This window comes from Stegodyphus dumicola, chromosome 1, assembly GCF_044657685.1.
Source record: "Stegodyphus dumicola isolate Sdum_Otavi_A_Nest chromosome 1, ASM4465768v1".
Taxonomy (NCBI): Eukaryota; Metazoa; Arthropoda; class Arachnida; order Araneae; family Eresidae; genus Stegodyphus; species Stegodyphus dumicola.
The window spans coordinates 83,788,849-83,801,581 of record NC_140768.1 but is presented as its reverse complement, the minus strand read 5'-3'; the positions used below and the strand labels follow the sequence as shown (position 1 = coordinate 83,801,581).

General features: G+C 31.1%; 1 protein-coding gene across 1 annotated transcript in view; it reads right to left on the bottom strand.

Annotated features, from left to right (window-relative positions):
* Positions 1 to 12,733, bottom strand: part of LOC118183131 (protein qui-1-like) — a 524,850-nt gene that overhangs the window by 124,626 nt on the left and 387,491 nt on the right. The window contains exons 4-5 of the mRNA XM_085817074.1: positions 4,035 to 4,237; positions 308 to 495 (exon numbers count right to left, since the gene is read on the bottom strand). Of these exons, the coding sequence (XP_085673200.1) occupies positions 308 to 495; positions 4,035 to 4,237 (391 nt within the window). The remainder of the gene's footprint in view (positions 1 to 307; positions 496 to 4,034; positions 4,238 to 12,733) is intronic.

Sequence of the window (12,733 nt, the reverse complement as noted above, 5' to 3'; positions counted from 1 at the left end):
TATTCTCATTTTTTATTGGGAGGCAATAAAATAACGCGAATTTCATAAGTTCGAAATCTTAGAAATTTCATAAATTTCAGAAAGAAAGATTCTATTTAGTTATCGCAATTAGTGAATTATTTTTGTGTAATTTAAAGTATTAGAAGTCCATTAAAAAAAAAGAAATATTTCTATACCGTTTAATACCACTGAAATATAAAAATGGAAATTCCTTAATTTGTAATTTGTGGTGAATTAATTTGTTGTAAATCTAATTCTAATGCATTGAAAACTTAAAAGCGTATTTAAAGCATCTAATACAACTTACCCACTGGACTGTGGTTGAGTCTGAAGTACATAGCGAGGAGGTAAAAGATTTGTGTCGAGAAGATAGTGATTGTCGAGCAGGGAAGCATCAAGCCCCGCTTCGATTGCCGCGTTGTGGATGTGGTTGTAATCTTTGGCATCGATGGAAGCGGGAAGAGGATATGGTCTATATTTGTTGCCGATCAGACACTAGAAATAAATGAAACAATTAAAAAGTCCAACAAAACTCAGCTGCACGGCACATAAGTCAAATATTTTTTATGTATATATCAGGCAGTTTCCTATATAAGATAGCAGATCAGGTTTTTTAAGTATTTTACAAAGGGAGAAGAACAGCCTGAAAAAAATGCGGCTTTGCATATATGAAAACTTAATATAGGATGCTGCAAAATCAAGTATTTAATTTTGCAAAATGAATTTCTGTTTATGCAAGAACTGGCAAAATTGCAATGTACTTTGAAATATTAAACATTCCGATTAAATATGTAAAATTATATTCAGCAAATGTTTTTCACGCTTAACATAGAATTGATGAATAACCGTCGCTTTACATGATCTTTGGGCTTAAGCTATTGAATCATCTGAATTTTGTACGGACGCATCTTTCGCAATAATACTTTGCGATCTGAAATTTCTAACTCAGCACACCTGCGGCAAATTGACGGTCTCGAACACTCAGCGGCACTAAAGCACATAGTGACAATATTTTCGGCCCAGCACCGGGTACGAGAACGTCCATCATCAAACCTACTTGGTCAAATTTCGTGCCGTTCCTTTTACAGTTCCGTACCGCACAGCACGTAATTTACACACAGTGCAAAATATAAAGTACGTAACTTTATATTTTTAAAAATGTTTTTTACGATAAGTATATGCTCCTGTGTATATTTCTCCACCACAACTGACTAAATAATGAACGAAATGTGAATACTACAACATGTGCTTCAACCCATCGTAAAATCCCAACGGAAAAAAGTGCTAAGCAATTAAAATCCTGCGTTAATTTTGAGACATCTTATATTTTGAATATTCCAAAGGAAGATAATTATGTAATATAATTACTACACCTTGAGATATATTTGCGTAAATATGCATCCTTTTATCATTAACATTCTGAGATAAATATTGATATTTTAATAATAATTTTTTAACGTCAGGTTACGCATGCAGAAGTGTATCTTAAAGAAAATCACATCTCTCTTACATTGGGCCAACATGGCAATTTTTTGTTACCTACAGCTATATATTTAGAATGTTTTGTAACAGGAAAGAAAAGAATAAGAATATATTTTAAAATTTCTTCTTGATTTATTACGTCACATTATACCGAAATTGAAACACATTTCCCCTATATCATAGTAGAAATGCGCAAAACCGCTTCTGCAGATTAGATCAGAACTTTTTACTCATGATTCGGTTCTTCTTTCTGACTTCCCGCTTCCTAACAATAACTTTGATGACTAAGATATTGAACAGAGAGTGAATCAAGAACTGTATGCGAAAATGAAACGAAGAGCGGAAAGAATCGAACAATCAGTGTTATAGGAAAAATTAACTCAATCCAACAGCTTAATCCTTAGACTGGTACTTTTCAGCTGTAATTTTCAGATTACTTAAAGCCTCTTTTCTATACAGATCTAACAATAAAGTTCTATAGAAAAAAAATTCGAAAATTTGAAAAATGATAAAAATTAAACTCATTTTTAACAAAGAACAAATATTCTTTTCTCTCCTAAAACTTACCTGGCAAACTTACAATAAAGTTCTCGATAGGTAAACGTTACAAGAACTACCGCTCTTTTATGACGAATCAACGTTCTCTCGCTCAGTAAAGTGAATGTATTTATTGAATCAATTTGCGAGCAAATAGCACATCATTACTTTAAACTACAGACAAATGAAAAGAATTACAAGATTCTCTCGTGCGTGCTCTTGGGTAGTAAGTATGCCTAGTCAACTTTCGTGGTGTATGGTTCCATGGTTCGTATCACATGCAGCGCACAATTGTTTCTCACTATTTTGCGTTCAGAAAATTATCATAATCTCTACTGTATTAACGTCTAATAGTAATGTTATCTCTTCTCTAAATTTTAAGCGCACATTACTTTATTTTCTTAAAATATAAGAACAAACAATAAAATTTTGCAATTACGAATAATAGAAGAAATATGACAATGATTAGACAAATGATTAGAGAAATTATATATAAACTAATGCAGTTATACTCAACGTATATTACTCATTTCTTCCTCTTCTCACCAGAGTCTGTCAGAGTGTCCTTACGCCTAATTACTTTGATTCAAGTGGAAATAACGATTAATGTCTATATTTGGAAATATTTTAATTTCGGTGTATCATTTTAATATACGCGCTATTGTGAGACTTTTACTACAGTTTCAGGTTACTAATCTGGAAAGAAATTGTTTCTTTTTGGAGAAACTCTACAGGATGAGACCTTTTACACTAATCAAAGCAGTAATGTAATAAAAAATATGATAAGCAATTATTAATAAAAAGTTCCTTTCTTGTACTTACTGAAACTCAGATAGCCTTATAGATTAGTACATAGGAAAATTGTTAGTTTTTTGGTAAGACCTATCTCTACTTTTCCACATACACTAACTTAGATACTATAATGAACCTGGCGAATTCTCGCACAGGCGTGAATTAAATACCAGCACAGAAGAAGGGTGAATTATTAAATCAAACTAATTTAACAGAAAAGCACAGACTTCGTGCGTTACAAAACACCGTTCACTTGCGGCGGTAACTAAACGTAAACTATATTACAAATCATATTCTGAAAAATAAACGAGTGCAAGAACGCAATTCAAAATTACGCCTAAGGGGTGGACTCACAGAAATCTAACCGGCGTAAATAACGCCAAGAGGCTTACTAGCGTGACCGCGAAATAACAACGAAACGTGCGCTTGGCTAGCGAAACACACTCTGAATAAACTGAGATAATCATACGTTTAAATAGCACTTCACTTAACTTTAAATTACATACAGGCGAAAGAATGCGAGGGGAAGTTGAGAAGTTGAGAACAGGAAAACTTAAAATAAATTTGTTATGCAAAATAAGGAAAACCTTACATTTTAACATAATAAAATTAAATACTAATAGTTCATGCTTAGATCTTTTACGCTTATTTTAACATAAATTCTGGGTTTTATTTTAATTTTATTTCCAGTGTAGTTTTGACTTGCTACTGATTCAGATTTGGTTTTATTAAACTATAGATAATTTTTACTAAAATTTAAATACAAAATAATTTTAACTTTCATTAAATCTATTAACCTACTTTTACAGAATACAAATTTAGCTGCTTTTCAGCTTCCTGTGCAAAACAGTTAAGATTTGAGAAAAACAAAGCTGTATAAATTAGGACCATTTCGGAAGGTTTGGTCAAGATACCAAAAAATTATTTTGGAAATTTTAATAAGAAGCAGCATGCTAGCAAATGGCTACTAAGTTATCACACAATAAACATTAAATAACAATAAGAGATGATTTATTTATTAAGGTGAAATTATTAAACCGTTGGCCGCAAACAGCGTTTATGAAATCTCTAAATAAAATATAAAATGAGTAATTAAAAAATAAGATACGAATTTATCTCTATTCGGTAATTTTGACCGCTGCATTTTCAAGGCGGTTTAAAAAAATTACTGTTAGACTATATTTGTTTGTAAAACATTTTATTTATTGCAAGTTTTATATTACCAAGAAGAAACAGCCCAAGGATGTTTTATGACATTCTTCTATGTCCTCCAAATGTCTTGCAATGGCCTGAGGAGCAATAATCGCATCTTCGTCCCCTCCATTCTGTATGTCCAACAACTGAATATCTAGTCCCAAAGATGACCAGTCACGTTGGAGTTGAGGAAGAACGACTTCATGCAGTTGACGACGTTCAAGCTCTAAATCTGAGGACAGAAAAGGAATGGGTTTCATTTTAAGTTAGTGTTCGGAAATTCATAGGAATGATCAAGAAATTTAGATATTGAAAAGAAGTAAAGTATTAAATGAATATATTTAAAAATTTGATTAATAATACGCAAAGAATTATATGCCATTTTTCTATCGTTCAATATTTATTTAAAAATGTTTCACAGCGTTAAAAGATTTGAATTTGTTAGAATATGGCAAAGCACACTAAGACTATCTGCCTAAGTAAAAGGCATGCTTTCGAGGACTTTCTGCAGGAAACTGGCTCTCAATTACGTTACACGGGAGGGAAATGACCAAAATTCTTATATAGCCAGTAGGATTAGAAACTAGGTTAAACTGTTGTGATTTACAGTCTTATCCGTTCCATCGTTAGCGGACATACCAGGTTACAAAACACACCTGTTCTGTTTTTACACGGGAGATAACTTCCCCGCTGACCCGTATACATTTCTCCAAGATTCACTCCAATACTGAATACATTTGATTTTTATACTGGACTACAAGACACCTCATGCATAAAATAATTATAGTAAAAAATTATATAAATCACAATCTATAAGGAAGGAATTCAAAAATATCTCGATATTCTATTAAATATAAAACTTCATTTCATGCTGAATAAGTTCCTTCAATGGTTATAAAATTCGCTCTTAATACAATGATAAATTATGGTTGCAAGCAGCAGAACTCGTAAAACACTGAGGTTACTGAATGATTATTTTTTTGATCAAAGTACACAAATTCCTTTCATCGTTTAATACTAAATTTTTAACTACTTTTTTTAACCTTTTATAAAACATAAAATGAAAACATTCATAAACGTCAAATAGAAAATAATCCCTCGTAAATTATATTTCACGCTTAAGAAGGTATGTTATATCGAGTAATGATGCTTTCTGTCAAACATCATTATGAACAAGAGAAATATTTCGAAAAGAAATTCGTCATCTTTTAAAAGGAAATATATGCGCATATACGTATTAAACATTTAAAATTCAAAATACCTTTTTGTTATGACAAAAGAATAAATTACCAATCAAATCTTCTTGTTTTATTTTCAGACGTTTGTCACAGTTTTTAGCTCATTCTCTCTCATATTTCAAATTAGTTTTAAAAAGTATTTCATCTGAGCAATATTTATGTCCAAGTTGTTGATAAGTAATAATAAAATGAAATTCTTCAATTGTCTTCTTAAAGGTTAGATGAAGGTAGCCACAAAATATATAATAGGATACTCATATTAGAGATGAGTCTTGAGCATTGCAAATTTCCAGTCTGCTCTTGGACTCACTCCTGCTAACACCCTTGTTTTGTCTTTTGGGCTTCATTATTAAACATCGCTTTCTTAGCATTAACGCCACATAAAATTCAAGAGCAAAATCACAAAATATTTAAAGGTAGCACATCTTTAGAATTCCCGATAAAGTGCTAGGGGTTGCGATACATGCTTTTGAATATTCCATTCATCATTTCTTTGGAAACTAGCCGCTCGAGAGGACAGCCGCCTAGACGGGTTACCATAAAAAAGGAAAAAGTATATAATGATTCTGATTTTAACGAAAGCAGCTAATCTCATTTCATAAAAATACTTAATATTTCTAATTTGATATCTCATGTTTTAAACTCAATTTTATTTTAATAAATCAGATAAAAAAATATTTTTTGAAAATGCCTTTATTGCTTTTCAATCACTTGATATAATGCACTATAACAGAAAAACTAAATTTAAAAGTTGAACAACTTACGCTTTACCGAATGGCAACATGCTGGACTTAATAAGTATTCTTTGAGGCAACGGCAACACATTCCTTTCAAAAAGCCGAATGTGTAAATTGAAACTGTAAGTCAGTATCTTAAATGTTCCCAAATTTTGCAAAATGGCGCGCTCGAGATACAAATGTTTTATTTCGAACAGTTTTTCCATTTCTCGCTTTTAAATCACTGAATTTGCTAAGCAGAAATGCGTTAAGTTTGTTCAAAATATTAAATAAATAAAATACAATTTAAAATTCAAAATTCGGGCTTCGAGGCGCCCATTTCGGATGGAAGACTACGTATATTAAACATTCCGTGACACTAGGTGCTATTGTTTATCCACAATGCGAAAAATACACATACAGGTGACAGGTGACGGAGGACGGGGACGCCTAGCGTATAACATAGTTAAACAGGCATATGTCCGACAAACACACATATATAAAAACACATATAGATTCATTATTTAATTTCTTTAAAAATAACACATGGCTTTAAAATATGCATACATACTTTTAAAATAATACATGCCCTTTGACGGAAATAATTAAAAAAACAATTTGAACGCAAAAGTGATACGAATAAAATATGAGTTAAGAAAAACAGCATTAGTTGACGAGATTACTTTCAGCAAAAGCGCGTTCAGTGGTTGCCCCATGATTTCTATAATTATGGTTGATGCTTCACCTTTTTTTAAACCACGGGCATCAGGTAAGGAAGCAGTGTCACAGGTACCACCGTATCGGGCAATTTTTTTGAATTCCCGATAACCCGCTCCGCTCCTGAGTTCAGTTCAAGAACACGACTGTGTTTCCTTGAACGGCTGAAAGAGCTGCTGCTAAATAAGCATCAGCTTTAAATAACGCTATTTTGCTTGCACCATGGTTTGCTTAATAAGCTATGTTTTACTATCTTGCAAGTGCAATACATTTTTAATTTTTTAATCTGCTAGATTACTTAATTTTCCACTCTCTGACCATCTGAAATCTTAGGCATTTGTGCAATTTTTTTTTTTTACCATGATACCTAAAAACTTATCTGATTTGATTTATTTTAATTTCTTTCTGTTTACTGTGCGTGACAGTAAATTATTAAATTGAATATCGTCATTTTCATTTTGCATCAATGCTTTCTTAGAAACATGAGTACAATGTGTTTTATGCGCGTTTTTTAAAGGATTAGTATTATTATTACGACAGTAAAAGTTTTATATTTACCATATTATTATTATTTCGCTAGCTTCTCAAAGTTCAGTCACTCAGATATGAAACAATACGTAGAAAAGTAATTATTTTACTTAAAGAAAATGTTCCCTAATTATGTTAACAGAAAAACAGTAAAGCTGAAATATTAAGCTGTTCTTTTTGATCAGTACTGGATAAGACTTTCAAATAAATGTAATTATGTCGAACAGTTTTTCTCAAACGCCCTTTCTACGAAAAGCCATAATTTGTTGAAAGCTCCACAGATCTTTGAATTTAATTTGCTCTATAACGAGAGCTCCGGATGTGTCACTTTATGCATTTATTCTGTAGAAAGTATTCCAACATTTTCTCTCAGCTAAATTTCTAAAATTTCCCGTGAGCGATATAAAGTTTTGGCTAGCGTTTTAAATATAGGTGTATACACACACGCATGCAAAAAAAAAAAAAAAAAAAAAAAATTAAATGAGCATTATTCTATAGCAGAATATAGAAATAATTAATTGCGACATGTATTATTTCTGATTATAAATAAAAAAGGCCAATCGTAGGAAATCATTGTAAAGCCCAGAACGACCATACGCATATTTTATACAAACCAAGACTGATTTATATTAATTTGAAACTGATAAAACACATAATGAACAGCATAAAATGTTAAAGTTTGTTGTCCACTTTTATGCAATGAAAGAACTTGAAAAAAAAAAAAAGCTTGGGTTCCATATTTAAGAATGAAAATACGACTTGAAATAACTCTGAATTAATAAACTAAATTAAATAATTAACTAAAATAATAATATATTACATAATTAAAAATAAAAATCTGAAAGCTTTCAGATTTTCTATTACGCCCAAAGGGGCATTTTTAAACATTTTTTGGATTATCTTTACTTATTCAATAACATGTTCTTCGCCCTTAAACCATAAATTCAATTCAACAGCAATATCGCAAAATAATTTAAAAAGAGCATATCTATAGAATTTCCGATACACAGTCTACACAGTCACACGCGCTGGAGACAATTCCCCCCCCCGTACAGTGTTGCCATTGCTCGCTTTGAAATCGTTGAGTTTATTAATCGAAAATTCGTTAATGCTTGACGAATTATGAAATAGATCAGGGGTTCTCAATCGGTGGTACTAAACGCAAGAGAAAAATAGGTGGTACGCAAAGAAGCAAAGTACTTTTAACTACTAAATTCAAAATTAAAACCCCAACATTCTGATTGAATGTTTTCGATAACACTCGTAAATTTGTGCGATCTGAGCTTTGTTCAAGAGTGGTGGTGGTGGCAGTACTTTGTAGTGGTGGTACTAAAGATTTTCAATTTTTGTTTAGGTGGTGCGCGTTAGTCAAAAGGTTATAAGAACCGCTGAAATAGATAATAAAATAAATTCCAAATTTGGGCTTCCAGATGCTCATATTCGAATGGAGGACTACGTTATTCAGAATTGGTACCGTTGTTTTTCCGCACTACTAGAAACATACATGCATTCCTGCAGATTCTTCATTATTTAATTTCTTTCAAAATAATGTAAAGCTCTAATATTTGGTGGCAACAATTTGAAAAGTGAATCGAAATTTATAGTGAACCGTCGTAGAATGCCAAAACGAAATTAATGGCCCTTCTGGGCAAATTGCCTCTTTGGGCTAATAATTAAAATAAAACCAATTAAAATAATAATAGAGTAAATTAATTATTACTTTTTAATAAGTTAAATGAAATTAAATTATTATTAATTAAAATAAATAATTATGTCAGTTATGTCCTAAGTCATAGTTTAAAACACAAATAAGAAGCTTCCTAATTCTGTAATCGAACAAACTAAGTTAATTCTTCATTGTAGACATTTCTCCCATGTGCATTAAAACAAATCTTATACACGAATATTCGGAGAATTAATTTACTCTCTATTTACCAAGAACATTCACATAAACGTTTACTTGTTCAATTGTGGACTTAATTAAGATTGTTATCTAATGCAAAGGGGTAGACAAGTAAAATGAAAATGAATTACCCAGCAGTCCTTGCGAAAGTGAGATTCAAAGTGGATTTTATGAAGGGATCGGAACAAAGTTCCAATGATGCTTTCATTTCATTTCCTTCTATAAAACCTTTTAAGATAATTGTACATAATTAGACAACCCGTTGAACACAGTGCGCAGTTTAATCCCTAGGAAAGTTTAATTATGTAGCCTTGTGTGAAGTTAAAGTCATTATGGGAAGACGAGCATAATTATTCGTTGTTGCACGACCTATTAAATTTCTTCCAAAATTATTATATATGCAAAAGAGGAGGGCATTTTTAAATAACTTGTTTCAAAGGGTTCCTTTAGATTCTCTTCACTTTAAAAAAGACGAACTGAATCTATTTTCAAAGGAAATGTTCCTTGAGTTAATTTTCGTTATTAACTTCAGCAAGCATAATATTGCAGAATGCTTAATGTACCTCTAATCATTAATAATCACACACGGATATATCGTATTAACCAAATTATGTGTATTCTATTGAAATCGAAATATAATGAGAACAGAAAATTTTATCTGAAATTCAAAGAGTAGTAGAATGCACATATGTTGAATCTTTGATACAGTTTTATTGCAAATATTTTAACACACGTTATTTTCAAGAATGATTCCAGAGCAGTTCTTTCTTTACTTAATTTTCTGTTAATTTCAACATGCGGTTTTCATCGCAATAGCCAAGTGCGCTAAATATTTCATACTGCATGAAGAAAATAAATTTTGCTTGGCTGTCCATTAAAAAAAAGGAATGATGATTTAATGTGAAACAACCTAGTTCATTCCATTTAGGTATGGCTGTATTTAATTGCATTAATCAGTTACAAAGATTTTTATAAAATATATCTTATTTTTATGTATGGATAAAAAAATTACGCTATATTTTTTGAAAAAAAAACCGTATATTTATATTCACTATAAAATTACTCGGTTTTAAAATTCGCCTTCAGTATTAACACATTGCTGAATGTACTGATCCTCGAAGTTTCAAAGTTTCTAAAGCAGCAAGCATTGTCTGCAAAACAATATTTCTCTTTACTTCTAAACCTGCAGAGAATTACATATTATTAAAATGAGAATTACTTATTAACATCACCTGTAAATCTTATTATTACTTAATAACATCACCTGTAAATCTTATTATTACTTATTAACATCACCTGTAGATCTTATTATTACTTATTAACATCACCTGTAAATCTTATTATTACTTATTAACATCACCTGTAAATTTATGAGATCTCGCGTACTCTACATTATAGTAATTACTCTTAACGGAAGCATTCAATAAAAATTTGGTATGAATTTTAAATACTTCATATCAATGGCAGATTATGACAGAAATTTGTCTGTTTTTTTCCCTTCCGGTGTTTAAATTAGCCTACATTTTTGCATATATAATAATTATGAGTAGTGAATTTCCCATGTAACAATGACATTCCTTCCTATGTCGTCACTGGATAGCTGTGAGACGAATCCTAGGTTAAAATTTTGTTGATGACAGCATAAATTTCGAAATCCATTTTAAGCACTTGTTTTGAAACAGGCAATCTGGAAATAGTTCCATTAGGTAAAGGAAAACATATGTTCTATCAGTCAAATAACCAACAAACACACGAAAATGGATTTTTCTCAATTTTGCAATCTATACACTAGAGATATTTGTTTGTCTTACATTTGGCACAATGATAGACGAATGACTAATACGACGATACCCTTGTATTCGACCTCAGATTGAATCCCGACACATGAGCGAGCCTGTTTATATTAGGTTTCATAGTTTTTGCTATGACTGATGTAAATAAAACGTAGTATTTTTCATTCATTAGATTAGGTTATTTAAAAATGAAAAAGCGTAGAAGAGGATAGATCTCTTCGTGGAGGACTTAGACTGGCTCGTATTAAAGTATTGCAGACTTTATATAACAAAACCATAGCTCATGTTAAAGTATGTGTTATTTTCCGTTATAAGACAACACGCACCGAACAATTTTCTACAGAGCCAGCGGTTCATATTAACCGCGGTTAAATTAAACTTGTTATTCTTATTTTACAGGAATATATTCCTGTTTTCAAAGTAAGCAATGTGAGTAAAATTTCTTTAAGGTATGGCATTCTGTTATTTTCTTCGTTTATTCAGATTATTAACCTAAAAGACAAATTTCTCATGTTTAGGAATATTTATCCCACGGCTGAATGAGCTGATTATCAAAGTACGTTTATCTCAATGAAAATACCAAATTGACAAACATATATTTCTGGAGAAAATCTTATGGAGAATGCATGTTGTTCTGTAACGAAAAAATTAAAAAATCTACAAGGGATAAAAATGTTTAATGAATGTTTCATTAAATGTTTTAGATAGCTAAACAAAGCGTTCATAAATGCGTTCACAAAAGAGAATCCTACTCTTAATTAAATGGAAATGCCATATGCTACTTCTAAAAAAATTGTGCCGCCAATGTTCTCGGAATTTTTAGCAGTACTTACTGCGACCTGTAAGGGTTGGACTGATCAATACACATATCATTTTGGTTACTTTTTTGAGATTATTCTAATAATTTAATTTTTAATTTCTAGCTTTGTTGTTCAGAAACCAGGCTGATGTATTTTCTAGTATGTTCGTTGCATCAAACCCCTGATGACGGTGTAACGAAAGATGTAAATGATCCCTTTTTTTCTCATTTTTAGTTTTAACAATTTTGTGCATTTTATATGCAATTTACCACTGTGCTTATGGTTGTTCTTATTTTTGTATATAATTTGTTGCGAATTGAATATGGGATGGATTTTAAATGTATTAATATTTATATATATTTGTGTGTGTATGTATCTCTGATTTTAATAATCCTTGTTTTAATAGATTATTTAGTATTACGTATTTATTCATTCAGTCGCCTCTCAAATAAATAAATAAATAAATAATGAAAAGATAAGGAAAAAATCTGAAAGTTCTCAGAATTTACATTACGACCAAAGGGACTTTTTTTAACGTTTTGTGTGTTCCCTTTATTTATTAAATATCATGTTCTTCGCACTTAAAACATAAAATTCACTTCAACAGCTATATCGCAAAATACGTTTCAAATGGGCATTTTATCAGAAATTTTACAAAATCATTTTATCAGAAATTTAGAATTTCTGATACACAGTCTCGCGCTCTGGAGATAAAAAAGTTTTTTCCCCGTACAGTGTTGCCATTCTTTGCTTTGAAATTGTTGAGTTTCTTGATCAAAAATTCTTTAATGTCTGACAAAATATGAAAAAGATCAAAGAAAAACAAATTCCAGATTCCAAATTAGGGCTTCCAAATGCCCATATTCGCTAGTGGTTTACGTTATTCAAAATTGGATGGCTCTAGGTACCGTTGTTTTATCAGAATGCAAGAAACATGCATACATTTACGTAGATTCTTCATTATTTAATTTCTTTAAATATAATATAGGGCTGTAATAGTTGGTGGCAACAGTTTGCAAAGCGAATCAACGCA